Raw genomic sequence first — 24,705 nt, 5'->3', positions numbered from 1 at the left:
TGTGCCGGGTCCCAAGCTGGGCGGTGCAGGGGATATAGTGTTGACCCAAACAGTCCTGGTTCTGCCCTCCAAGGCCTCCCAGTCCAGGGGAAGAGACAGGCAGACAGTACAACCTAGAGTGGGCAGGGCTGGGACAGGCGAGCCCAGGGGGCTGTGGGAGCCCTGACCCAGTCTGAGAGAGTCAGAGAGGGCTTCCTAGGGGAGGGAACATCTGTGATGTACAGAACTAGTAGGGATCGATCTGGTAAAGAGGGGAGAAGTACGTGAGAAGGCCACAAGGAAAGAACAAGGCACACTCCTGGAAATAAAAGACCTTTACAGTGGCTGATGCTCCATCCACTCAGTGGTTCTCAAGCAGGGGTGATTTTGCCCCCCGGGTGGGGATACTTAGCAACATCTGGGACATTTTTGACGGCCACGACTGGGGAGAGGTACGTGTGTTACTGACATCTAGTGTGTAGAGGCCGGAGATGCTCCTGAACACCCCACAATGTGCGGGACAGCCCCTCACAGCACAGAATTAACCGACCCAAAATGTCAATAGTGCTGAGCCTGGGAAATACTAATCTATCTAGCCTGAAGAAAATTCAGACCACGCAAGGCCGTGATCTACTAAAGAATTTGCACTTTACCTTGAAGGCAAAGGAAGAAGTCTTGAAAGGTTTTAAGCAGAGGTGAGACAAAAGAAAAATCAGGGGGTCCCTGGAAGCCTGGCAATCAAGGGAACCTGAGCCCTGGTCTCTCTGACCACCCCCGATCCAGTAACCAGCAGAAACTCAGAGGGGGAAAAGATCTTTCAGCAAGACTGGGAAGTCCCTGAGGACAGGGACTCTGTCTTCGTTCTAGAGTTAACTCAACAAATATTTTCTGAGGCCGCCCCCAGGCCAGGCCCTGGTTGCAGATGCTGAGCCAGGTATGTGGGGCTCAGTCACCAAATCTCATCTGGGTGGCCTCCCCAGGTGATATTATTTGCTCTTCCTCTGGGCTCCCTCAGTCCCTGGCACAGACTTTTGTCACCACCCTAGTCATTCAGGACTATAATTCTTTACATGTCAATCTTCTCTCCCACTCCACTGATGGCAGGGGCATGGCTGGAACCATCTTTGTGACCCATCACATGGCCGGCCATCCTGTGCAACCCCTGCACTTATCACTGGAGAAATAAAGGCCCAAAGAAGGCAAGGAACTTGTCCAAGGTCACATAGAAAGTCAACTTCATTCTTCCCTCTCAACCTGCACCTCCTCTCCCCGGTGCTGCCTCCCACATGTCAGTGACATCCCAGTGGGTGGGTCGACAGCACCTTGCTGTCACTCCATCCATTCCCTAAATGCCTGAAGGGTGGCTGCCTGAACAAGTATGTTCTGCAGCTCCAGTTTAGTTGAAACAGTAATGGGTCAGAAGTCACCACCACCTGGGCTAACACCACCCACCCCCTTGGATTAGTTTATGCTCAAAGCATAAACACCCTTCCCAGTCCTGACCACCCTGGGTCAGCAATGTCTGGACTGCTACACGGAATGGATCCCAAACCCAACCTGGGTGACCTTCTACAAGAGCCTTAGTCTCGCTCTTCCTTGGATTCCCGTCTGTAAAGTGGGTCTGTCGGTCTCCACCGCCCGTGCCCTCACCCACGATGACTACCTGACTTCCCCAGAGCTAGAAAACTCCCAATCAATCAATGATTGCCCACATCTCAGGCACTGCGAGAGAGACTCTGAATGCCAGTCCACTTCAAGAACGGTCTTAGAGCCTGAATCGCAGAGTCGAGAACCAGGGCGCCTGGGTAGAAGTCTGCGCCCCTCCGCGCCACTGTCTCCCGGCTCGAGCCATGAGCCTGGTGGCCGCCCAGCGCGAGCGTGCAGGGGACCCGGCGTGCAACAGGGCCCCGCTCCCCGCACCGTCCGGCCTCCAGGACTGCCCGGCCCGCCTGGGCCCGGTACTCAAGGTCCCTCTGGGCAAGGAGCCCCCAGTGCACGGGATTCCGCGAAAAGGGGCAAGACACGCCCCGTGGGAGGCCCCCCGGGTGGGGAAGAACCCCTCAGGCCCCTCTCGGCCTCCGTACCTGACCGGAGCCGCCTCCCCCGGCCGCAACCACGGCGCTGCCGGCCCCGTCCGCCTCCTGCGCCGCCGCCATCTTCCCGCTCCGGGTCCCCGCCCCCGCCGCCAGCCCCGCCCCGTCCCCGACGGCGCCAGCGCGATCGCGCGAGATTTCACACTTCGCCGGGCCCGCCAGCTACCGTATCCGGCAAGACAGCTCAAGCCACGCCTCTCAGAAGAGCCGCTTCCGGCTAAGAAAGAACCAGCCCGGCCACCGTACCCCAACCACCACCCTGCCGTACATTTGTTTTCACCTAGTAGACCGTCACCCTGCATGGAACGCCCGGACTTTCTCGGCCAGCGTATCAGTGTCCCACGGGCTCCATTCCCTTTGCTTCCTCGAGTTAATCTGCTTCTTCCATTTATATGAAGCCTTGCAGGCCATCCTGCCTTCCTCGCTCGGCCGATTCTTCGAGTCGTTTCCGTTTTCGTGTTTCTTGAGCTTTCCCGGCCACCGTAACTCCTCAAAATGTTCTGCTCAATACACGCCCTTCGTGTGCTCAAGGAACCTCCCTGGCCGCGGTACCGAGACTCAGTGGGCGGGCCTTAGGCCAATGTCATCGCCTTCAGACCCCTCTTCCTAAAGGAACCATTTCCTCCAAGTCCCCTTAGGTTATAATTTTTCTGTGCATTCAAAGTTATTATTTCAGGGTTCTCACGGCCACCACAGCTTCAAATCGGACCCTGTCGTTCCCTTCCCAACCCTTCGGGCCATCGAGTTTAGCCCGCACGCGCGTTTCCGGAGTGGTCTTTGCTTTCTAGCAATTTCGCAACTCTGGACTCGGCTTCAAGGGCTCTTAGAACTTCATTCTTTTTCTTAGCTATGTGTGTTTGTACAGTTCCAAGCCTGGACACGGGTTGAGTGACCCCTGGTCTGGGGAGGATGGTATGGAGGACGGGAAAGGACAGAAGTCTGTCAGCGGCTGTTAAGCCTTATGTATGAATGGAGTGGAGGTGTTTAAACCCTGGTTGTGCTACTGACCTTCTATACGATCCCAGACAAGTGACATTATCTCTTTGGGCCTCAGTTTCTTTTATAAACTAAGCATTTCCCTCCCGCTTTTGCCTCTCCGGGTTTTTGGAAAGACCTAGTGAGATCACTAATGTAAAGCACCTCCCACCACCCCACCCCGCCCCCCCCACACACATACACACCTGCTCTTAGCAAGTGATCAATATTGTGCACTGTTATTATGAACCTTACATATTACCCGGAAGGGAGAGTAGGCTTTGCATTGGGATTCTCCAAATAATTTATTTCTCATTTTATTGTTTACTTCCTTCACTTTCCTCTTAGTCCCAGCTCAGTAGTAATATCACCTCCTCTTGGAAACCCTCCCTGGCCCCCAGGCTGTGCCGGCACAGTCTCCTAGTCTTTCCAGATCTCAGGACTCCCCAGCTCCCCCCCCCCCCCCCGCCCATTTTGTGTTACCGCTGTCAGGGATGGGTGTGGTGGTGTGGTATGTCTTGCCGTGGGAGTGGGCGGGGAAGCCCAGGGCATTCACGGTCACTGCTCTGCCTCCAGCACTGCCCCAGGGGATGGTTGCTAAGTGAAAGGATGAAAGTCTTCGTGCAGCAGGTAGATGACACACATCTGAGAGCCAACACAAAGGCAAGAAGGAACCTTAGAGAACATCTTGCCCAGTCCACTTCTCTTCCCATATAATAAAGGTAGTGAGAACGATTCTCTAAAATTGTAGGCGCAGTCTAGGGATGAAATGAACATACTCACTAAGTCCACCAGACATGAGGCAGACTGAGATTTGCTGGCCTCTTTCTCAAAAGTGCAAAATTAGGGGCGCCTGGGTGGCTCAGTCGGTTGAGCATCCAACTTCAGCTCAGGGCATGATCTGACGGTTCATGGCTTTGAGCCCTACATCAGGCTCTCTGCTGTCAGCACAGAGTCTGCTTGGAGCCTCTGTCCACCCCTCCCCCTGCCCCTTCCCTGCTTGTGCTCGCTCTCTCTCCCAAAAATAAATAAACACTAAAAACATAAATTAATTAATTAATTAATAATAATAAATAACAGTGCAAAATTACGTGTGTAATCTGTAATAGAGGACCACAGAAAGCCCAGGCAAGTGAAGGGCTTTGAAACTTAATCTTCTCTAGCTTCATGTAACCCCATCTTTGCTTTTAACTCTAGATATAAAAGCTCCAGTCGGCCCTCCTGTCTCATAAACTGCAGGGGCGCCTGGGTGGTTCAGTCGGTTAAGCGTCCGACTTCGGCTCAGGTCACGATCTCATGGTCCGTGAGTTCGAGCCCCGCGTCCGGCTCTGCGCTGACCGCTCAGAGCCTGAAGCCTGTTTCCGATTCTGTGTCTCCCTCTCTCTCTGACCCTCCCCCGTTCATGCTCTGTCTCTCTCTGTCTCAAAAATAAATAAACGTTAAAAAAAAAAAAAAATAATAATAATAAAAAACTGCAGAGTCCCGATCTGTCGGAGCTTGAGGGTCAGTGAGCTAGACTGTGACCTTAGGACCCCTGCAAAGCCCTCCCCCATTTCTGTTGAATGACCAGAAAAGTTCTTCCATTTCTATTAACTGCTAATTGAATCACCGCCCAGGGCCACTCTGCACTCCACTAGGGGGCGCCCAACACCAACCAGAGGCCGTGATTTCAGGTTCTAAGGGAGAAGAGAGCTGGAGCCCTGAACGTTTGGGTCCTGAGGAAAACGGGCTGGAGGTCCAGACTCCTGAGTCCCAGGGAGAAGAAGTCTGGGGACCCAGACTCCTGCGTTGGGAGGCAAGAGGAGTCTAGGGGCCTGGACTCTGGGGTCCTAGGGCAGTGCGACTGGGGTGGAGGCCTGAGAAAGGAAGGAGGAATCTAGGAAGGGCACCAGGATTGGTTGGAAGCAGAACTGGCCTGGGCAGTCGTTTGGTTTGGCTTGAGTCCGTGGGAAACAAGTGGACAGAGCAGGGATTGTTCCTCTAGGGTCCCCCCTCCCCATCACCCCCTGGGTTTGGCAGCCTCAGCTCTTCCCAGGCCCTGGGGACTTGGGGGCATTTCCCACAATCCCTCCCCAAGGCCCCTGTTTTCTACTAGACTCACAGCTGCCCATCCTCAGGACCTGGGAAAACTGCCCCAAGAGCACTGAAAGACTGGCTGGAGGTTAATGCCAAGCAGATTAGGAGAAACAGAGGCCCTGGATCCTCGGAGGCCAGCAGCCCCACCCCTGAGACTTGGGGGCCCCGGACCACCCTCTACTTCCTGAGGACCCAGAAGTCCAGACCCCCAGCCTTCTGCCCAGGAGCCCCAGCGCTGTCCTCTCTGACTGTACTATCTCTGCTCTTGTACACCCTGGGCTTTTTGCCTACAATTCCCCCACTGCCCAGACACCATTTCCCAACCACTGACTGCCCCGCGGGGACCTGGGGGCCAAGCCAGCACCCTCCTCCCCGCCCCCCACTTCCCGGCATCAACAGCCCCAAACCACTGCACTGTGATGCATCCCCCCGTGACCAGCCCAGCCAGGATGCCCTCCCCTACCCCAGGGGCCTGCTCCCTGGCCCGGATCTCCTCACTTCTTCTTTTCTTCGTTGCACATAATGTTACTTGAAGTCATCTCCTTTGGTCGTCGTCCTCCTCCTCTGCTTCCTCCCTACTCCTCACCACCAGCCTCTCTGTTTGTGGCTTCAAGACAGAATAGAGCTCCTGACCCTGAGCGGGAGCTCAGGAAATGATATCACTTATTGCTAATAAGGAGAGGGCAGCTAACAAAACATACCACAAAGCCATCATCACTCAAGCTGAGTGGAATTGGGCCAGGACCCAATGAATAGCTTTTGGAAAGACCACAGAGGGCAGGACTCTCTGTCTTTCCCTTGTAGTGTCTCCTGAGCCTAGCAGGGTCTCAATAAATACTTGTGGGACAAGTGTGTAGGAATTGTCACAGGGCATGGCTTTTACGGATCCATTCTCTTGGGTCCCAGACAAGCTGGGCGCTGACTTCCTATGCTCAGCAGTGACGTCTGGGCACCAGTCTCCCCCTGTCGTAGGACCATGGGACACCTCACTGTGATGCACACTTAAAACATCAGCCCAGGGGCGCCTGGGTGGCTCAGTGGGTTGAGCGTCTGACTCCGGCTCAGGTCATGATCCCACAGCTCTGTGAGCTCGAGCCCCGCATCGGGCTCTGTGCTGACGGCTTGGAGCCTGCTTTGGATTCTGGGTCTCCCTCTCTCTCTGCCCCTAACCCACTTGCATTCTGTCTCTGTCTCTCTCAAAAATAAATACACATTAAAAAATAAATAATAAATAAATAAAACATCAGCCCAGGGCCTAGAGACTGCCAGAGGCCACAGCAGGTTAGCGATGTTCATGGTCGTTTTACATGTGAGAAAGCCAGACCTTGGTGAAGGACAGTCTCTAATGTTGTTGTTGTGACGATCCAATGTTATTATTCACCTCTTTATCCCCAATGATCGAGTTAGGGCTACATACGTCCAATGGGCACTCGATAAGTATTGGATGGACTGAATCAGTCCTGCTATCTTGGCCCTCTAAGGTCTTCGAAAAGCAACCACATGGAAGAAAATAAATGTTTGTTTGTTTTAATTTATTTATAAGAAGTCAGGCTAGCATTGGGCACAGGATGCCGAGAGCTGCTAAGAAGTGAGGGGTAGGTCGCGGGAGCCGAGGAGTCATGGGGTCTGGGCTCTCCCCTCCCCCACGGTCGGGGCCCAGCTGCTATGGGTCTCCCGTCAGCATAGAAAGTATCTGGTCAGTGAGAATCCCTGTGTAAATTCTCACAGCTGCTGTGCTTGTGCTGTACATGTCCCTGGGGAGAAAGGACAGAGGCTCTGAGCAGGGAGGAGCCCCGGGTCTTGGGCCCCAGGTCTGAGGGAGGATGAGGCTTGGGGCCCAGAATCATGTGTCCTGTGAGGGATGGTGGCTGGAACCCAAACTCCTGGATCCCCAGGTAAGACAGGGCTGGGATCTCAGAATCCAGGGTTCCGACAGAGCTCGGGGCCCAGACTCCTGGTTCCCCGGGGGGGGGGGGGGACGTGGCTTGTGGATACCTGATTTTCTCATCCATAGCGGTCAGATATGTCTTCTCGTATAGGTCCTGGGCGGCCGCTTTGGCCGAGCCCCAGTAGCCGTAGAGTGATTCCTGCATCTGGGACAGCAGGGTGGGGCCCGTGGCTTCATCTTGCCGGGCCATGTCATCCCCCTGGACCTCTGCAGAGGGAGGGTGTTTTAGGAGAGCTGAGGAACCAGCAGCAGGGGAGAATGAGGCAGGGAAGGAGGGGGACAGGGGTAGGGCCAGGCGAGAACTGGGCTGGGAAGATGCTTGGGGGGTCATCCCATCCCCCTCACACACCCTCCGCCCCCTGCCGACCACACTCACCGCATTTCAATACCAGAAGGACAAGAAGCAGAACCAGGAGGCATCGGGTGCCCATGGCGTCAGAAGACCTGGAACACTGAGGAGGCTGTGGGACAGGGCCCCTGGTGACGTCTAGTCCTAGGGTCCCCCCCCCTCCCCGGAAACTCCAGGGGGAGAGGCTGGCTTCCCTGCCCCTCCACCTCCCCAGCTGAGTACCGGGTGCTAATGCATTGGCTTGGGGCTCATCGTCTAACATTTTATGATTCTGCTTCTGATCTTAACACCTTAATTCTAACATCCCCTCATTCACTCAGGAAGCACCAACTGTGTACCGAGCACAGTTCTGGGGCCCAGCTGTGAACACAGCAACAGCCCTGCCTGTCTACGAAGCCACTGTGAGAGAGATACACGATCGACAATATTAACTGAGTAAAATACACCGGCGGGTCGTATGGTGGGGAGTACTCTGGAGGGGGGGAGGGTGTGTCACAGAGCCTGGGAAAGCCTCAGCAGAGGGTGACATTTATGCCGAGACCCAGTCTGCAGGGTCCCAGGCTCAGTTAAGAACCCACCACTGGGGGTGCCTAGGTGGCTCTGTCCGTCCGTTGGGCGTCCGACTTCGACCTAGGTCATGATCTTGAGTTGGAGCCCCGTGTCGGGCTCTGTGCTGACAGCTCGGAGCCTGGAGCCTGGTTCAGATTCTGTGTTCCGGCCCCCCGCCCCCCGTCCCTCCCCCCTGCACACTCTGTCTCTTTCTCGCGAAATAAATAAACATTTAAAAAAATGTAAAACAATTTTTTTTTTAATAAAAAAAAGAACCCACCACTGGATGAGTATGTTTCGGATGCCCTGGGGCCCTGTTCTACATGAAATTCCATCTATCTTCACCCCAACCCTATGACAGAGGCTCTCGGCTCTGAGGCACACGGTTCCCAGGCCCTGTTGTCATTTGCGATTTGGAGATAAGGTGGAGGTCAGACCCCGAGGGACATCAGCAGGGGGAAACAGTCTAGGATTCTAAATTCCGTGGTCCCAACAGAGGAATCCAACGAATGTCGTGACTCTTGCGGTTTCTGATTTAATCACCTCGGCCCCCTCCCCGCTGACCCTTCCCCTTTTCCATTTTTCCATTTCGGGCCCTCTCTTACCCGACTCTGGCAGGCTGTCCTCACCGGCTCCACGCGTGCAGAGAAGGTCTTTATAGCTCTTGGGACCCACCTCCCCTCCACAGCCACCACCCCCACCTTGTCCCCTAGGCCAAAGTCCTAGCAAACAGGACTGCGGAGGGGGTGGGGTGGGGCAGAGAGGGCAGTGACATCATCCCCGAGGTCAAGCCAGAGGGAGCCCCCCCCCACCCCCCGCAAGGTTCTCTCCCGGGAGATACAGGGGGCCAGGTGGGTGCTGTGGAGAGGTTGGGGGTCCTTGGGGTTCAGACCAGAAAAGGGGTCTGGGGTTTCCCCCACATAGGAAGCAAAGGCATAGGGGTCTCTGGGGACCTCCTGACCCCACCTGCACTCCAGCCTTCACCTTCCATCCCAAACTGAGTTGCCCGATGTCTCCTGCCCCCCCACATTCCCACAGTGGTGGGTCTCAGGGCTGGGGGAAGGGATCATCCCCCCCGACTCTTTCCCCTCAGGGCCCCCCTCACTGTCCCTCCCTTGCCAGGTGTCCCTTCCTCTACTCGTTAACTGCTGGGGGTGGTCACGCTGGGGACGGATTAAGACAGGGACACAGAGAAGCATTTCTTTATTGTGGAGGCTGTAAACACTTTAATTCTTGTCTCCGTCCCTGCACAGAAGCTGGGGGCACAGGCTGTGGGCCTTGTTCAGGAGGCTGTCCCTGGAGCTGCGGAGCCAGGCCTGGGTGCGGAGCCTCAGATGCTTCAGGTGGTCTTCATAGTAGGCCTGCACAAAGCCCTGGAAGGCCTCGGGTCCCCTGCAGAGGAGGGACAAAACCGTGAGACCCCGGCAACTCCCAAGACTTCCGCCCCTTTCATCCCCCCTCCCTCGGGCCTTACCCCACTCAGAGCCCAAGAGTGCGGGCCCTGCCCTCTTCCCCCCTCTGACCCGGGTTCTCCCGCTGACCCAGGGGTCTAGACTCTCAGCCTCGCCCCCCCTCAGACCCAGGAGTCCAGGCCCCCAGCCCCTCCTCCCTCAGGCCCAGGAATCCAGCCCCCAAGCCCTGCTGCACACACGCACCAGAACCACCGCCACTTCTCTCTGGTCCTGGTCACCAATGTCTTCACCTTGTCCTTCATCAGGCTCCAAGGACTATCCACCACCTCCGGAGGCAAACTCGGGGTTGCTGCAGGCACTTCTTGCTGGCATGCTAGGTGGGACCGGAGGGTAACATGGGTGGGCTGGGACCCAAGAATCCTTCCTCCTCCCTTCCCCTCCATGCTCGCCGTCACTATCGCTCCCGGTGGCCCAAGGGGGACCCCTTGACATCACTCCTGGTCTTCACCTTTTCTGTCCCTTTGATCACTTGTCCCCCTTTGAGCCATCCGTCCGATTCCTTGTCCCCCTCCGTGCCCACGGCCCCTCCTGTCACCCCTCTGTCTGCCTGTGGCTTTTCCCCCTCGGTTTGCAGCCCCACCTCTTTGACTCCTGTCCCCCTCTCGAGGCCTCCTTTACTGCCCGATCTTGCTGCCCCCTCGGTTCTCCTGTGACCCCCCCCCCCCGCCCCCCGCCACGCTGTCCGAACCACCTCCGCATGCAGTGGAGGGAGAGCTCAGAGGACTTTCCAGCCCTAGGGAAGGGGTTGGCAGGGCTGCGTCGTGCGTTCCTCCCCGGGGCCGGGGTCGTGCCTCGGAGGGCACTTTACATCCTTGCACACACCTCCCTGCGCGGCGATCACGCCCCCCGGGCGAAGCCTCACCTACAGATCCCAGGCGTCACACGGGGCGCACAGGCGCACGCATGCGCAGAGGCACCCATGGGCCCAGCAGTGTGCTCAAGCCAACGGTGCACATCTTCAAAACTCAGTTTCCCCTTCTGCAGAATGGGATAAGGCCAGGATTCCTGGGAGGACTTGGCGCTAACACCGAACACGCATAAGGCACTAGGAATGGCCCCTTGCACATTGGAGGCACTACGTTAAGTGTTACCATTTTAAATGCGCGTGCAAAGCCGAGGCACGCTCGCATGCCAGCGCCTACAGACACCCTCACAGCGTCCACGCGCTCAAATCCTTGGCATAAATACCCCGTAAAGACACACGTGCACACACACATTTCCCACTGTCGTTTGTACCAGCCCCAAGGACACCCCTCGCGCACGGCCCCCGTGGACACGTTCGCCCGGACACGCACACACATCTGCGTGCGTACGACAAAGCCCGCGAGCTCCAGGCCCGCGCGCGCGTCTACAAACCTGCGTGCCGTCCGGACCGTCACACTCACACCTCGCACGACTGCAGGGTCCCCGCGCCCGCCCATCCCTTCCTTCCTCACCCACGACACAGGCCAAGACCAGAATGCAGAAGCAGAGGGAGGGCAGGGCCTGGGGCCTGCGTCCAGGAACCAACATTTCTGGGGGCTCTGCTCCTCTGTTCCTCTGCGCTCAGCTCTCCAGGCTGGGGGAGGGGGAGACTACGCGGAGCAGAGCCCTCCCCTGGGTGCCTCCCCACGCCCCTTGGCAGGGACTTCAGAGAGAGGGGCCCAGGTGACAGTGACAAGCAGAGGCCTCACCCGCCCCTGCTGGCCTCCCTCCTTCCTCCCCTCCCAGCACTTTGGCCTGACCGGGGAAGACAGCCGGCTCTTTGGCCTCTGACGCTGACTGGTGTTCAAATCCTGGCTCCACCTCACCAGCTGGCCCCTCTTTCTGGCCTCAGTTTCCTGCTCTGAAAAATGGGCCCACCGTCCATACTCCAGGCAGGGCTTTAATGGAATGAAATGCTGCAAGGAGAGGTCTTAACAAGGAGCCCGGCAACGGAGGTGCTCACGGACCATGGCTGTTTATGATTACTTCTTTCATATTGAAGACCCTTGGGCACTGGGCTCTAGGCCAGACACACTCTCCCCGTATGATCTGGGCAATTCCCAGATCTTCTCTGGGCCTCACTGTTTTCATCTGTAAAATGGGGATGGTAAGAAGCGCCTGCCTCCTAGAGTCCGTGTGAAGGCTGCATGAGGCTCTGTGAGAGAAAGTTCCAGGTGCACATAGTAGGAGGTTGTCAATGTCAGGCTCAGGCCCAATACTAGGCAGAAAGAAAATGAGCAAAAGGAAGAAAGAAAGAGAGAAAGGAAAGAGAGAAAGAAAGAAGACATAGAAAGAAAGAAAGAAAGAAGAGAGAGAAGGAGGAGAGAGGAAGGAAGGAACGAAGGAAGGAAATGAGCCTTTATCTCTCTGAGGGCCCAGCCATAACTCAGGGCACACAGCCTGGCCAGGGGACCATGGACTGGATTCTTTGGTCCAGGGTTGCCGAGTAAAATATAGGAAGCCCGTGTGAATTCAGATAAATAATAAGTTTTTCTTTTGATATAAGTATGTCCCATGCAATATTGGGGAATCATACTAGAAATTATTTGTTACTTATCTGAAATTCAAATCTAACCAGGAGCCTGTCCTTTTTTTAAAACATTTTTTTAAGGTTTATTTATTTTGAGAGGGAGAGGGAGAGAGCATGTATGCAGGGGAGTGGCAGAGAGAGGGAGAGAGAGAGAGAGAGAGAGAGAGAGAATCCCACAGGCTCTGCTCTATCATCACAAAGCCCGATGTGGGGCTCGATCTCACGAACTGCAAGATCGTGACCTGAGCCGAAACCAGGAGTTGGTTGCTTAACTGACTGAGCTACCCAGGCGCCCCCGGGGAGGCTATATTTTTATGCGGAGAATCTGACAACCCCCCCCCCCCCCACCGCTTGGCCACAACCCGAACAAGTAGACAGTAGCCCACCCCCACCCCCCACCCCCCGCCTCACCTTTATGCACAGTGTCAGTGACCCAAGGTCAACTAAGGTTTGGAAGCAGATGACCTGACAATGTGCCAGCAGGTCAATAATCACCTAATACTGTGTCACAGTGTCTATGTCATTGCCATCACTTCATCTCATCACGTGGACATCCTATCCTCTCACATCATCACAAGAAGGGTGAGTGCAGTACGATAAGATATGGGGGAGAGAGAGACCACGCTCACATAACTTTTATTACGGTGTATTATTTGTTTTTCTTTTCTTTTTCTTTCTTTTTTTTAATTTTTCTATTTATTTTTGAGACAGAGAGAGACAGAGCATGAGCAGGGGAGGGGCAGAGAGAGGGGGCGACACAGAACCCGAAGCGGGCTCCAGGCTCTGAGCTGTCAGCCCAGAGCCCGACGGGGGGCTCGAACCCATGAACCGTGAGATCGTGACCTGAGCCGAAGTCCGACGCTCGACCGACTGAGCCACCCAGGCGCCCCTGTAATTGTTTTTCTTTATCATTAGTGTTGTTGTTCATCTCTTACTGTCTGATTTTAAAAGTTAAACTGCACCATAGGGGTGCCCCGATAGGAAAAATCAGTGTATCTAGGGCTTGGCACTCACTGTCTATGGTTTCAAGTGTCCACTGGGGGTCTCGGAGTGCATCCCCCACAGATAAGGGGCGACACTGTACAGCTTGGTCCTGACCCAGCAGCTTCCAGCAGAACGGGCTCTGGCACGCAGCAGGTGCACAACGAATGTGCCCAGCAGTTCCTCACTAACAGAATCACAAAATAAAACCTCCGGGACGGGCGCGTGGGCGGCTCGGTCTGACTCCCCAGTTCCGCTCAGGTCGTGATCTCACAGCTCGCGGGTTCGAGCCCCACCTGGGGCTCTGTGCTGCTGACAGTGCGGAGCCTGCTGGGGATATTCTCTCTCTCTCTCTCTCTCTCTCTCTCTCTCTCTCTCTCTCCTCCTCCTCCCTGACTTGTGCTCTCTCTCTCAAAATAAATACAGAAATAAACATTAAAACACACACACCCACCTCCTTGAATTTCTGTTTGGGATGTTGAGAAAGTTCCAGGGATGGAGGGTGCAACTTAATGTACCCCTAAAATGGCTAAAATGGTAAATTGTATGTGAGGTATTTGACCATGAGAAAAAAGGAAAAAAGAAAAACTCACCATGTCTTGTGTTACAAGAAGCACGAGGTGGGGGTTCAGAGCCTTGCTCCTCATCCTCCCTGCTGTGTGACCCGGTGCGAGTTGCTTAACCTCTCTGGGCCGGTTGCTTCATCCACGACTGGGAATCATGGACTACCTATCCCAGAGAGTAGAGGAGACCGTTTATGTAAATTACCACGAGAGGCACCAGAGGTGCTCGGTCAAGGTCAGTGGCTGTTGATTAAGCCTGTGTTTTTCTGAGCACACGCTAGGCACCAGGGGCCACAGCAGGGCTTTGGCACCTTAACTCGTTGATGTAACACAACAGAGCTCTGAGGTGGGCACCTTTATCGTTCCCATTTTACAGATGAGGAAACTGAGGCTTGGGGGCGTGGGAGGGGAGTCCACTTACCAATGGCTCCTCGAACAGCAAGGGGTGCATTTGAACCCGGCTCTCTCAGATCTAGCCAAGCCAGGACATGCCCCGACGCACCTCCCCCACCTGAGTCCCGGAGGCCAAGAGGGTGGTTGGAGCAGGGCTGGCAGCAGGGTGGGTCTGGGGGAGGTCTCTGACCCCTGCCCCAGGTCCAAGGTCAGTGTGGGCTGTTTGCTGTTTGCAATGTTTGTCCATCCTGGGGACAGGAACAGGCTGAAGGTCGTTCAGGGCGGACCTCAGAGTCAGCTCAATAACAACTGGGAGTGGGGTGATGGGCGCAGAGACGGAGGTCACAAGAGGGAGCGGGTTTGGGAGTGTCAGGCCCCGTGAGCCCACAGGGCAGAGAGCACCTCTGAGCCTGCAGTAACGTGTCCGAGAGACCCCCAGACCCCAAAATCACTCTCCCCCAGTCCAGACCCCATCCCCTCCCTCCTCAATCCCCTAACCCGCCTCCCTTCCAGCACTCCTAAGTGCTCACCTCCTTCCTCTGTGCCTCCGGGTTCTGGCAGGGAAGCCCGGGGCAGAAAAGAGGTTGAAACGTCCCCTCTCCGTTATCTCTTCTTTCTGCCTTCCGTCCGGGAAATTCTCCTTTCGTTAATTTTTAAAAACGGGGGGATATTCGCAAACCGTAAAACTCGCCCTCTTCAAGGGTGCGATTCGATGTTTTCTAGTACGTTTGCCGAGTTGTGCAACCATCACCGCCCTCCGATTCCAGAACATTTTCATCACCCCGAAAGGAAACTTCCATTCCCATTAGCCCATTAGGGTCACTTCCATTGCCTTCTCCCCACCCCCCCCCCCCCGGCCCAGCAGGGGGCGACGACTGACGACGGACCTTCTGTTTCTGTGGGTTTCCCTATCGCGGGCATCCTGGGAAGGGAAACATACACTACGTGGTCTTTTGCGTGGTGTGTGACGGCGCTTCCTTCCTTTTTCTGGCAGAATAATATTCACCGCAAGGATACACATCTACACACGCCATGTGGATTTGCTTATCCGTTTCTCAGTTGATGGGCATTTGGGGTGTTCCAGTGGAAACACCACTGCCGTGACCATCCACGCGTACGTTTTTGCGTGAACCTGTGTGCGGTTCCCCTGGGTGGATAGACGCCCAGTAATGGGATCGCCGGGAGCTCTGTTGCACGCTTTGAGGAACCGCCAAACTGTTCTCCAAAATGGCCCTGCTCATTCGCTTTTGGACCCAGTTTTTCATTCACGTGGCTCCTGGCGAACATACATGGGGACGAAAGTTGTGCGGCTTCTCACGCTGTTCCCCGGTTCTCGCTGACTACTTCCGGATTGTCTTCTGGGTGGCAGGTGCTGTGTCGCCTCCTCCAGGGAGCCCTCCCGGACTAGCTACCCCAAGCCAGGTGCCCACTGGAGTGCCCCATCCTTGCCCTGCCCGCTGGGTGGGCCACCTCCGCCCCCCCCTCCGCCCCCCCCCCCCCCCCCCCCGGGAGTGTGGAGTGTGAATGCTCCTACACACATGCTTGGGGCTCTCTGGGTGTTTTTTGTTGTTCTTGTTGTTTGTTTTTTGTTTTGGTGTGATCAGGGCTATTTGCTCTCTGAGGTCCTGAAGGTTAAGTTTGTAAACCTGAGAACAAACATATTGGCTCTAAATACAAAGTGTAACAAGAGGGGCGCCTGAGTGACTCAATCAGTTGAGCGGCCGGTTTCTGCTCAGGTCACGTTCTTGCGGTTGGTGAGTTCAAGCCCCGCATCGGGCTCTCTGCTGTCAGCACAGAGCCTGCTCCGGGTCCTTCCCTCGTGAAAAAAAATAAAACGTAAAAAGAAAATCTTAAAATTAGAATGAATGAAGGGCGCCTGGGTGGCTCAGTCTGTTAAGCGTCTGGCTCTTGGTTTCGGCCCAGGTCATGATCTCATGGTTCATGAGTTTGAGCCCCATGTCAGGCGCGTGCATCCAGGTTCTTGGAATTCTGTCTCTCCCCCTCTCTTGGCCCATCCCCTGTTCTCTCTCTCAAAATAAATAAAGTAAAAAGAAGAAGAAGGAGAAGGAGAAGCATTGTTGGGGCTCTCACTGTGCTCCAGGTACTGTCCTGGGCACTCGGGGGGCACTGCAGGAGACAAGACCGCCTCTGTGAACTTGACTTCCAGCAGTGGGAGACACAGGCAGTAAACAAGTAACCAAAGAGACATATATTAGAGGGTGGCAAATACTGGAAAGACAGGCAGATAAGGAGGTAGCAGGGCGGTGGGAGAGCAGTCTGGGGGGACCACAACGGGGACACGGCTGTTGAACAGACACCTGAAGAAGAAGAGGAGTGAGCCAGGCAGATAGCTGGACATCTGCGGGAAGAACGTTCCAGGCAGGGTGGGCAGCAAGTGCAAAGGCCCTGGGGTAGGAGCCTGCTCAGTGTGTTCGACGAGGCTGAGGAGTTGCACACGAGGGAGGGGAAAAGGCCGTAGGGGTGACCTGGCCAGGTAGTGAAAGGCTGACAGACTCTCATAAGATCTTTTGAGTTTTCCTCTGAGGGTGGTGAGAGTGTTCTGAGTGGAGGAAGGGTGTGATGTGACTTGTGTTCTAACAGGATCCCTCTGGCTTCTGAGTGGGAAGAGAGTATAAGGAGCTTGGAGGGCTGATTAGGGCAGGGGGAAATGGTGCATTAAGTACAGAGGGTTATATGTATTTCCCACCTTTAAAAAAAAAAAAAGGTGGGGAAAAAATGTTTAAATGTTTATTTCTGAGAGAGAGAGTGCATGAGCAGGGGAGGGGCAGAGAGAGAAGGAGACACAGACTCCGAAGCGGGCTCCAGGCTCCGAACTGTCAGCACAGAGCCCGACGCGGGGCTCGAACTCATGAATTGTGAGATCGCGACCTGAGCCGAAGTCGGATGCCCAACTGACTGACCCACCCAAGTGCCCCTAAAAAAATTTTTTTTTAAATTTTTTTTAACGTTTTATTTATTTTTGAGACAGAGAGAGACACAGCATGAACGGGGGAGGGGCAGAGAGAGAGGGAGACACAGAATCTGAAACAGGCTCCAGGCCCTGAGCCATCAGCCCAGAGCCCGACGCGGGGCTCGAACTCACGGACCGCGAGATCATGACCTGAGCTGAAGTCCGACGCTTAACCGACTGAGCCACCCAGGCGTCCCTAAGAAAAAATTTTTTTTAATGTTTATTTACTTTGAGAGAGACAGCATGAGCAGCTGAGGGGCAGAGAGAGAGAGAGAGAGAGGGAGACACAGAATCGGAAGCAGGCTCCAGGCTCCGAGCTATCAGCACAGAGCCCAACGCGGGGCTCGAACTCACTGACTGCAAGATTATGATCTGAGCCAAAGTCAGACTGTCGACTGACTGAGCCACTCAGGCGCACCCCCCTCCCCCCGCAACCTTTTTTTTTTTTTTTTTAGATTTTATTTTTAAGTCATCTTTATACCCAGTATGGGGCTTGAACTCACAACCTTGAGATCAAGAGTCACAAGTTTCACATACTGAGCCAGCCAGGCGCCCCTATCTCCCACCTTTGTTCTCCATCCTCTGTCCTGTCCTCCATCCTCCATGAGCATCCCCGGACGTGCTTGGAGTTGTCCTCAGACATAAAAGAGGTCAAACACACAAGGCCGTTCCACGTGTGTGTGTTCGAATTTTACGTCAATGACACCACCCTATGCATGTTCTGTTTCTTTTCCACTCAGCGCTATACTGTTACATCTCTCCAAACGGTTTCCTGAACATCTAGTTGGTTCTTTCTGTGGCTGCATGGGGTTCCAGGCTGACAGCTCAGCTCAGCCTGGAGAGGGATGTGGGTGTGCTTTAATATGCTGGGGATGAGCAAATAGGGCCCACAGCCAGGTGTGTGTGTGTGTGTGTGTGAGTGAGTGGGTGCCAGGTGTGTGTGTGTGTGTGTGTGTGTGTGTGTGTGTGAGTGGGTGTGGGTGTGGTTGTAGCCAGTGAGTCTGGCAGGGTGACTCAGGAACAGGGAAAGTGAAGTAAGAATGTGGTCCTGGGACTGCCCCCCACCCCCCAGGCGACATTCAAATCCCAGCTCTACCCATTTGTGGCTGTGTAACATCACATAATTGACTTTAGACTTCTGTGCCTCAGTTTCTTCTTGTTTAGGTTTTTTGTTTGTTTTTTCCAGATTGAGAATAATTATGCCACCAAGTATTATGGAACCCATGTACCAGGCCCAGTCCTGTGCTGAACTATGCCTGGGGACAGCAGTGATGGGGCATACAGTCCAGCAGGGGAGACAGACCCATCACCAGACAGTGATGACCCAGAGTGGGCAGGACTGGGATGGAGATGCTTGATCCAGCATGGGGGTTAAGGAGGGCTTCCTGGAGGAGGGGGCATCAAAGTTTCCTTGGAGGGTGTGGATTGTGTTGATCTTTTTCAGGGCTCTAGCCTATGTCCTCCCCTTGCTCCCTTCCACATCCCTCTCTATTTCCCATTTTAAGTGTAATAAACACCTCTTGTGTGCATGGTGATGAACCAACCTGGGGTCCCTCGTTTTGGGCAGCCCAGTCAGGGAAGACTATGGCAGAGCAGTAGCCTCAGGTTGGGGTCCAACCCAGCTCTCCCCTTCCCGACAAGTGACTTCACCTCTCTGCGCTTCATAACTTTTTTTTTTCCTAATGTTTATTTATTTTTGAGAGAGAGAAAGAGAGAGAGAGCGAGCACAAGCGGAGGAGGGGCAGAGAGAGAGGGGGGACAGAAAATCTGAAGCAGGCTCTGTGCCAACAGCAGATAGCAGGATTGGGGGCTCGAACTCACAAACCATGAGATCATGACCAGAGCCGCAGTCGGACGCTTAACCGACTGAGCCACCCAGGCGCCCACCCCTCTGGGTTTCAATGCCCTCATGGAATTAACAGGGCCCAGATCCCCAAGGTACTCATGAGGATTCTTTTGGGATCGTGAAGTTCAAAGTCCTCAGCACAGGACAAGTAGAGAATTGCTCCATACATGTGAATCCTAGCCTCTCTCCCCAAAAGGCGCAACCCCTACCCTGTCCCATAGCCTTCTGCCTCCCAGCAAGGAAGCACTCAGAATTCTCTACGGTATTTTTATTGGAGGGTGGGGGTCTATATGGACATCACAAAGTCCTCCTGCTGAGAGCTGGGGTATGGGAAATTTCGGAGTCCCCTCCTGGGGCACAGCCCAGAGGACAGAGGCAGCTCTCTTGGTATTCAGAGCAGGGGAATTCTGAAATTTTTGATCCTCTCAGCAAAGGAGGTCATCAATTTCCTGTAGGGGAGAGAGGGACAGCAAGAGAGGTCATTGTGTTTCGTCTCCCCTCAGGAAGCCCCAATCCTGCCCCTTACCTGACTCCCTATCTCCTCCTTCCCCCAAAGAAACAGCATAGCTCCCACATCTGTGAGACTGGGCAGAGCCTTGGGGTGGGTGGCCCAAGGTCGGGGTTTCAGTTTTCCAGATGGATCAGAGCCCTTTGAAGTCAGAACGCTTCACCCTGGCCTAGCTGTCAAGGCTTGCTGTCTCTTGCTACGGAGCACACTCTTTCCTAGCTTTCTTCTCCTTACTTATTCAAGGGCACTCTTCAGAGCCTCCTTATCTTTGCCCAGGATGTTCCCCTTGCCTGGAATGCCAGTCTCTCCTTGATTATGTACGTGTCTTCCTGGCTCAGGGCCTTTGTAGTCACAGGGGAACATTGTTCCCATGTTTCTAGGCCTGGCTGGATTTTCCTAATCATTCAGATCTCTCTCTCTTTTTTTTTTTTTTTTTTAAGTAAGACAGCCAAGTGCCCCATGAAGCAGTAACACTTTACTTTTTTTTTTAATGTTTATTTATATTTGAGAGAAAGAAACAAAAGTTGAGTAGGGGAGAGGCAAAGAGACAGAGCCTGAACCAGGATCCGAGCTGTGAGCACAGGGTCCGCCGCGGGGCTCGAACTCACCAACCGTGAGGTCATGGCCTGAGCTGATGTGGGACACTCAACCGACTGAGCCACCCAGGCGCCCTAGCACTAAGACTTTACATGGAGATCTGAAAAAGGAGCACCTGGCTGGCTCCAGTCAGTGGAGCATTCGACTCTTGATTTCCTGATCTCGGGGTCAGGAGTTCAAGCCCCACGTTGGGCATCGCGCTTACTTAAAAAAATAAAGTGTCTCCACTTCAAAGGGGACCCAATAGGGGCGCCTGGGTGGCTCAGTCAGTTCGCGTCTGACTTTGGCTCAGGTCATGATCTCACAGTCTGTGGGTTCGAGCCCCACATCGGGCTCTGTGCTGACAGCTTGGAGCCTGGAGCCTGCTTCAGATTCTGTGTCTCCTTCTCTCTCTGCCCCTCTCCTGCTCGTGCTCTGTCTCTGTCTCAAAAATAAATTAAAAAACATTAAAAAATTAAAAAAAAAAAGGGGGACCCAATAACCAAATCTACAAAAGCCCCTCCCCAGTCTCTGGTTGTCTGTAAGCCTACCCTGTTTAATGTCATCTCGGTGCTTAGCTCTGTTTGGGCTAATCTCCTGGAAATTCACTGGTTTTACAGTCTGTTCCCTGTGGGCTGGGACTTTATCTTATTCACCACGATTATTCCCCACATTGGAACAGTCCTGGACACTTAGCCCAATAACTATTTGTTCCTGAATGAATGATTCTCTAAGTCACCGGATGGAGTCAGTGTTGGTTAAACGGTGTATTGAGCATTTACAATGTGCCAGGCACTACGCAAATCCCCTCCATTTTCAATTCTTGGAAAAAGGCTCAAGATGTACTCCCGAGATCACACTGAGAGTAGTGAGTCTTGGCTGGCCTGTGGACCCAGGTCCGACTGATTCCCAAGCTTGGTCTTAACACCACCACGCAGCACCATTTCTACAGTGTGGTCTAGATGGGAGTCGGCAACCTGTCCCCCCACATCTGAGGGCTCTGTGAGCCAGCTGTGACCACGGGGGAAGCTGTCAGCCGCTCCAAGCCTCAGTTTCCCCACTCTGCTAATCGACAGACCCAGCCCTCCCAAGCCCTGGGATGATTCCTAACCGGGTCGCCTCAGGAATGCTCTCGAAGGTGTCCTTCAGGTTGTTACCAAACTCCTTCAGCGAATTGGGGATGTTCCTGAAGGTGCTGGCGACATCTGGGGCCCCCTGGGCCGGGGCTGGACCTGTCCAGAGATAGGCAGGGGTACAAAAATTTCAGTATTGGGAGCCCTTAGGATGGGATACCAGAGGTGAGAGAGGAGCTACTGTACTTGAAAGTGATTCTTGGAGGTCGTGGTGCTAGAATCGGAAGGAACGGAGTGGGGTGCGGGGGGTGCGGGGGGCGGGTACTAACGCGACCAGATGGAGCTCAAGCTGCTGGCTGGGTATTCGCTTACTCTCAGCACAGCCTCCTCCCCCGCCCCTTTCCAGACTGTAAACGCGAGACAACCAATCGTGGAGGGGCGAGCGCATACATCACCGGTTGCTAGGGCTTCCCGGACAGACTTGCCCGACGCTGGACCGCCCCTCAGAGAGCCCTCACCCATCTTTGCAGGGGTCGGGTGTGGGGGTGTCGGTGAGACATAGGAAAACCAGGGCACCGAACGGGCCGCTGCGCTCCCAAGGGACCTCTAAGTTTGGGCCCCAGGCCCGTGTCCAACTTCGGGCTTCCGAATCTCAAACTCCCAGATTCTCCTATCCCACGTTTACCTTCCATAACCATCAACAGAACCACCACCAAAACCGGGAGCCACAGGATGAGTCTCATGGCTGGACCGAAGGGGCGCTCTGGAAGCAGAAGCAGGGGTGGGAGTGATCGGTGACACCCCTTCCTCCCTCCCCGAAGTTCCTTCCACCCCCTTTGTAGTGCTCTTCGAAGGGCATCCCTCCCGGGCACTGAGCACCAACCTGGATCCGTGGAGCCACAGCAACGAGGGGATGGGAGGTCCCGGCCCGGCCCAGGCCTTTATCGGGCTGGGGAGGGGGAGGCGGAGGAGGGGGCGGGGAAGCTTAATCCCTCCCCTTCAGCTTCCTATCCCGTCCTGTGCCCACCTACCTTTTCCTCTTCTGCCCCTGGCTGCTGGTGGCGGGCGGGGCAGGTGCGGCCTGGGCACACCCCTTAGGGACAGTGCCTCTTGGTGTTAAGCACCTGCACCTCCGAATCTCCCTGACGGTTGGTGGATCTCAGCCCCACAACAGGGGACTGCCTATAGTCTCCACCCCCCGCGCCCCAAGCCATCTTCCCTCTGGGGTTTCTCCTGCGTAACACCTTTCTTCAGGCCTCAGGGCTTGTCTCAGTCACTCAGTCACTCTGTAACTCCATTCGCTGTAACTCCCCAGGCCTCCTCCTCTGCCACCGCTCGTCCCTTCTCAGCAAGTCCCTTCAGCGCCAGCAACTGGGGTCACCCAGTCTGCCCCCACATTCCTACTCCCATGCTCCCATGCCACCTGCAGTCTTTCTTTCAGACTAGCCCTCAAGCCCCCCCCCCCCCCCATCTCCCTGCATCCGGGAGCATCCCGGACTTCCGTGGATGTGTCCTGGGGTCTTAGTCCCACAGCCCCCAATCTCTTCTGGGAGGGGGTCTTTTCAGCCAGTCTAAACTGCAAAGCTTCAGCTTCAAGGATCCCAGTGTGTGTGCTTCCATCCATTCCCCCAGACCCCTCCTTTCCCTCTGCCGACCCCCCCCCCCCCCCCCACTCCCCAGGCCTCCACGCCCCCTGGTAAACACTCCATCTGCCCTGACTCACCCCCTCGGGCCCCTCCTGGCACGAAGCACTCCCCCCCTCGCCTCCCCTCCCACCACATCCGTCCCTCAGGGCTGGAGTCCAGTGTTTCCCCCACCCCCTTCCCCTGGCTGCCTTTGACCGCCAGTGATCCCTGGCAGCTGTGGGGAGGGCGGCCCTGGCCTCAGACTCGAGGTTGGCTGGCCTTGTGCCCCCACAACCACGTGTCAGCTTGGGGGTGGCGGGGGGACGGTTGTGAAAGGGATGCACAGACATGACCCTGGCAGGATTGCGACAACCCCCTGGCCGGCTCAGTGCCTCCAGTCTCTGTCAGCCCCCCAGCTGTCTCCCCAGACATCTGCTTCCCCTGTGAGCCTAGCATTCTCCAGACATCCACCCAAGGGTCTGCTTCCCTTCCTTCCCCATCCCACCGGAACAGAACACCAGCTTTGCTTTTCCAAGTCCCATCCTCAACCCAGCTCAGGGCCTTCCGTTTACAGATGGGGAAACCGAGGCACAGCCAAGCACATTCAATGGCTCGGCAAGGGGCTAAGGGGGGCGGCGGGGTGTTTCCTTGTCCCTCCCCTTTCCGGACTCCTGGGTGTCGCCCTGGATCTCTGTGGGGATCAGCCTCCGCCCCCACAGCACCCCCTGCCAGCCTCTGTTCCCCCAAACTTCTTTAGTCCCTGTGCTACCTCTAGACCTGACTGCTCTCTTCGTCCATGAGAATTCAAGATTCAGCTCTTCGAGGGGAAGAACATGGCTGATGCCAGCCCCCGCATTGACATCTGTGGTTCAGAGGGCTCGGCCCCAGCTCCAGGGCATATCGTGAATCAGCACGCTTGGCTGGGACTAGGTCCCCTGCCTCTGAGCCCACTGACCCCTCTCCTCCTCACCAAGCCTGGGGTGAGTCATCTGGGGGGGTGGGGAGGAGAGCCTGCCTCCCCAAGGGCGCTGGGGGCAGCTGGCAAAAGCCAGGAGCGAAGAGTGTGCACCAGCAGGCTGGGCCCGGGAGTTACCAAGCTCAAGTCCTGGCCTGTCCCCTGGGCTGGGAACCCTGCTCCCCTCGTCTGGGAATTGAGGGGGTGGGGAGAGAACGCCAGCAGCAGGGGCTCCAGGCTCCAGTCCTCACTGCTCTGAGTGTCCACTCCCACCTGCTCCCCACCGCGGACTCCAGGACTCTACCGGGCAGGGCAGACCCTCGTGAGGGTGGGCGGGATGGGCAGCTTCCTTCTCTCTCGAGCTGGGACCGGCACCCAGTAAGCTTGTTGAGATAGATGAGAAGTCAGCAGCGCAGCCGGGGGACAGAAGGGAGGCGGATGCGGGCAGGGGGCAGGCACACAGCTCAGATGAAGAGACCTGCTGACCCAGAGGGAACGAGGGGCCCAAGTACGACAGAATGGTGGAGAGGACACACCCCAGATGGAGGGAGAAGGGAAACAAGAAACAGGCGGCAGGGGTGGGGGGTGGGAAGAAACTGGAGGAGGAAGAGATAAAAGATAGAGGTGGAGGAAAACAGGAAGCCAGAAGAATGAGGCTTCTCAGCCTGGACAGGCCAGGAGGCCAGGAGAGGGCAGGAGGCAGAATTAGGTAAAACAGGCAACAGGGGCGCCTATGTGGCTCAGTAGGTTGAGCGTCTGTCTGACTCTTTGATTTCGGCTCAGGTCATGATCTCACCATCGTGAGATTGAGCCCCCCGTCGGGGTCTGCACTGTCAGCACGGAGCCAGCTCGGGATTGTCTCTCCCCCCCCCCCCTCAAATAAATAAACTTAAAACAAAAAAAAAGTTAAGGGGTGCCTGCGTGGCACAGTGGATTAAGAGTCTGATTCTTGATCTTGGCTCAGGTCATTTCATGGTTTGTGAGTTCGAGCCCTGTGCTGGGTCTAGGGATTATTTAAAATCCTAGGGGCACCTGGGTGGCTCAGTCGGTTGAGCGTCCGACTTCGGCTCAGGTCATGATCTCGCGGTCCGTGAGTTCGAGCCCCCCGTCGGGCTCTGTGCTGACAGCTCAGAGCCTGGAGCCTGTTTCAGATTCTGTGTCTCCCTCTCTCTCTGACCCTCCCCCGTTCGTGCTCTGTCTCTGTCTCAAAAATAAATAAATGTTTAAAAAAAAAATCCTAGGGGCACCTGGGTGGCTCAGTTGGTTGAGCGTCTGACTT

The 24,705-nt window shown here is 55.3% G+C and overlaps 4 protein-coding genes across 8 annotated transcripts in view; all 4 read right to left on the bottom strand.

The window, feature by feature from the left end:
• CLPTM1 (CLPTM1 regulator of GABA type A receptor forward trafficking) overlaps positions 1 to 2,193 on the bottom strand; it is a 31,682-nt gene extending 29,489 nt beyond the window's left edge. Inside the window, exon 1 of the mRNA XM_053905457.1 lies at positions 2,064 to 2,193. Within this exon, the coding sequence (XP_053761432.1) occupies positions 2,064 to 2,135 (72 nt within the window). The 5' untranslated portion in view covers positions 2,136 to 2,193. The remainder of the gene's footprint in view (positions 1 to 2,063) is intronic.
• Positions 2,194 to 6,638: 4,445 nt separating this feature from the next.
• Positions 6,639 to 7,565, bottom strand: APOC2 (apolipoprotein C2). Its single transcript, XM_019426048.2, has 3 exons — positions 7,448 to 7,565; positions 7,119 to 7,278; positions 6,639 to 6,877 (listed from the first exon to the last, which is right to left on the bottom strand). The coding sequence occupies exons 1-3, from the start codon at positions 7,500 to 7,502 to the stop codon at positions 6,787 to 6,789; spliced, it is 306 nt and encodes a 101-aa protein (XP_019281593.1). The 5' UTR covers positions 7,503 to 7,565; the 3' UTR covers positions 6,639 to 6,786.
• A 1,590-nt stretch (positions 7,566 to 9,155) lies between these two features.
• APOC4 (apolipoprotein C4) lies at positions 9,156 to 14,677 on the bottom strand. 5 transcript variants are annotated; one of them, XM_019426044.2, is made up of 5 exons: positions 14,403 to 14,677; positions 13,510 to 13,645; positions 11,373 to 11,496; positions 9,625 to 9,754; positions 9,156 to 9,361 (listed from the first exon to the last, which is right to left on the bottom strand). In XM_019426044.2, exons 2-5 carry the CDS (start codon positions 13,561 to 13,563, stop codon positions 9,196 to 9,198), a joined length of 474 nt encoding a protein of 157 aa, XP_019281589.2. In that variant the 5' UTR covers positions 13,564 to 13,645; positions 14,403 to 14,677; the 3' UTR covers positions 9,156 to 9,195. The 5 variants fall into 5 exon arrangements, with proteins under 5 accessions (XP_019281589.2, XP_019281592.2, XP_053761442.1 ...); XM_019426047.2 differs by lacking the exon at positions 14,403 to 14,677 and having other exon boundaries at positions 11,369 to 11,560; positions 13,510 to 13,615; XM_053905467.1 differs by lacking the exon at positions 14,403 to 14,677 and having other exon boundaries at positions 11,373 to 11,560; positions 13,510 to 13,615.
• A 4,265-nt stretch (positions 14,678 to 18,942) lies between these two features.
• On the bottom strand, positions 18,943 to 21,664 carry APOC1 (apolipoprotein C1). Its single transcript, XM_019426050.2, has 3 exons — positions 21,532 to 21,664; positions 20,885 to 21,005; positions 18,943 to 19,138 (listed from the first exon to the last, which is right to left on the bottom strand). Exons 1-3 carry the CDS (start codon positions 21,587 to 21,589, stop codon positions 19,081 to 19,083), a joined length of 237 nt encoding a protein of 78 aa, XP_019281595.2. The 5' UTR covers positions 21,590 to 21,664; the 3' UTR covers positions 18,943 to 19,080.
• Positions 21,665 to 24,705: the final 3,041 nt, after the last annotated feature.

Source organism: Panthera pardus, unplaced genomic scaffold (genome assembly GCF_024362965.1).
Source record: "Panthera pardus isolate Hobbes unplaced genomic scaffold, ASM2436296v1 HiC_scaffold_18, whole genome shotgun sequence".
NCBI classification, from domain to species: domain Eukaryota; kingdom Metazoa; phylum Chordata; class Mammalia; order Carnivora; family Felidae; genus Panthera; species Panthera pardus.
This window is presented reverse-complemented; position numbering and strand designations above follow the sequence as displayed.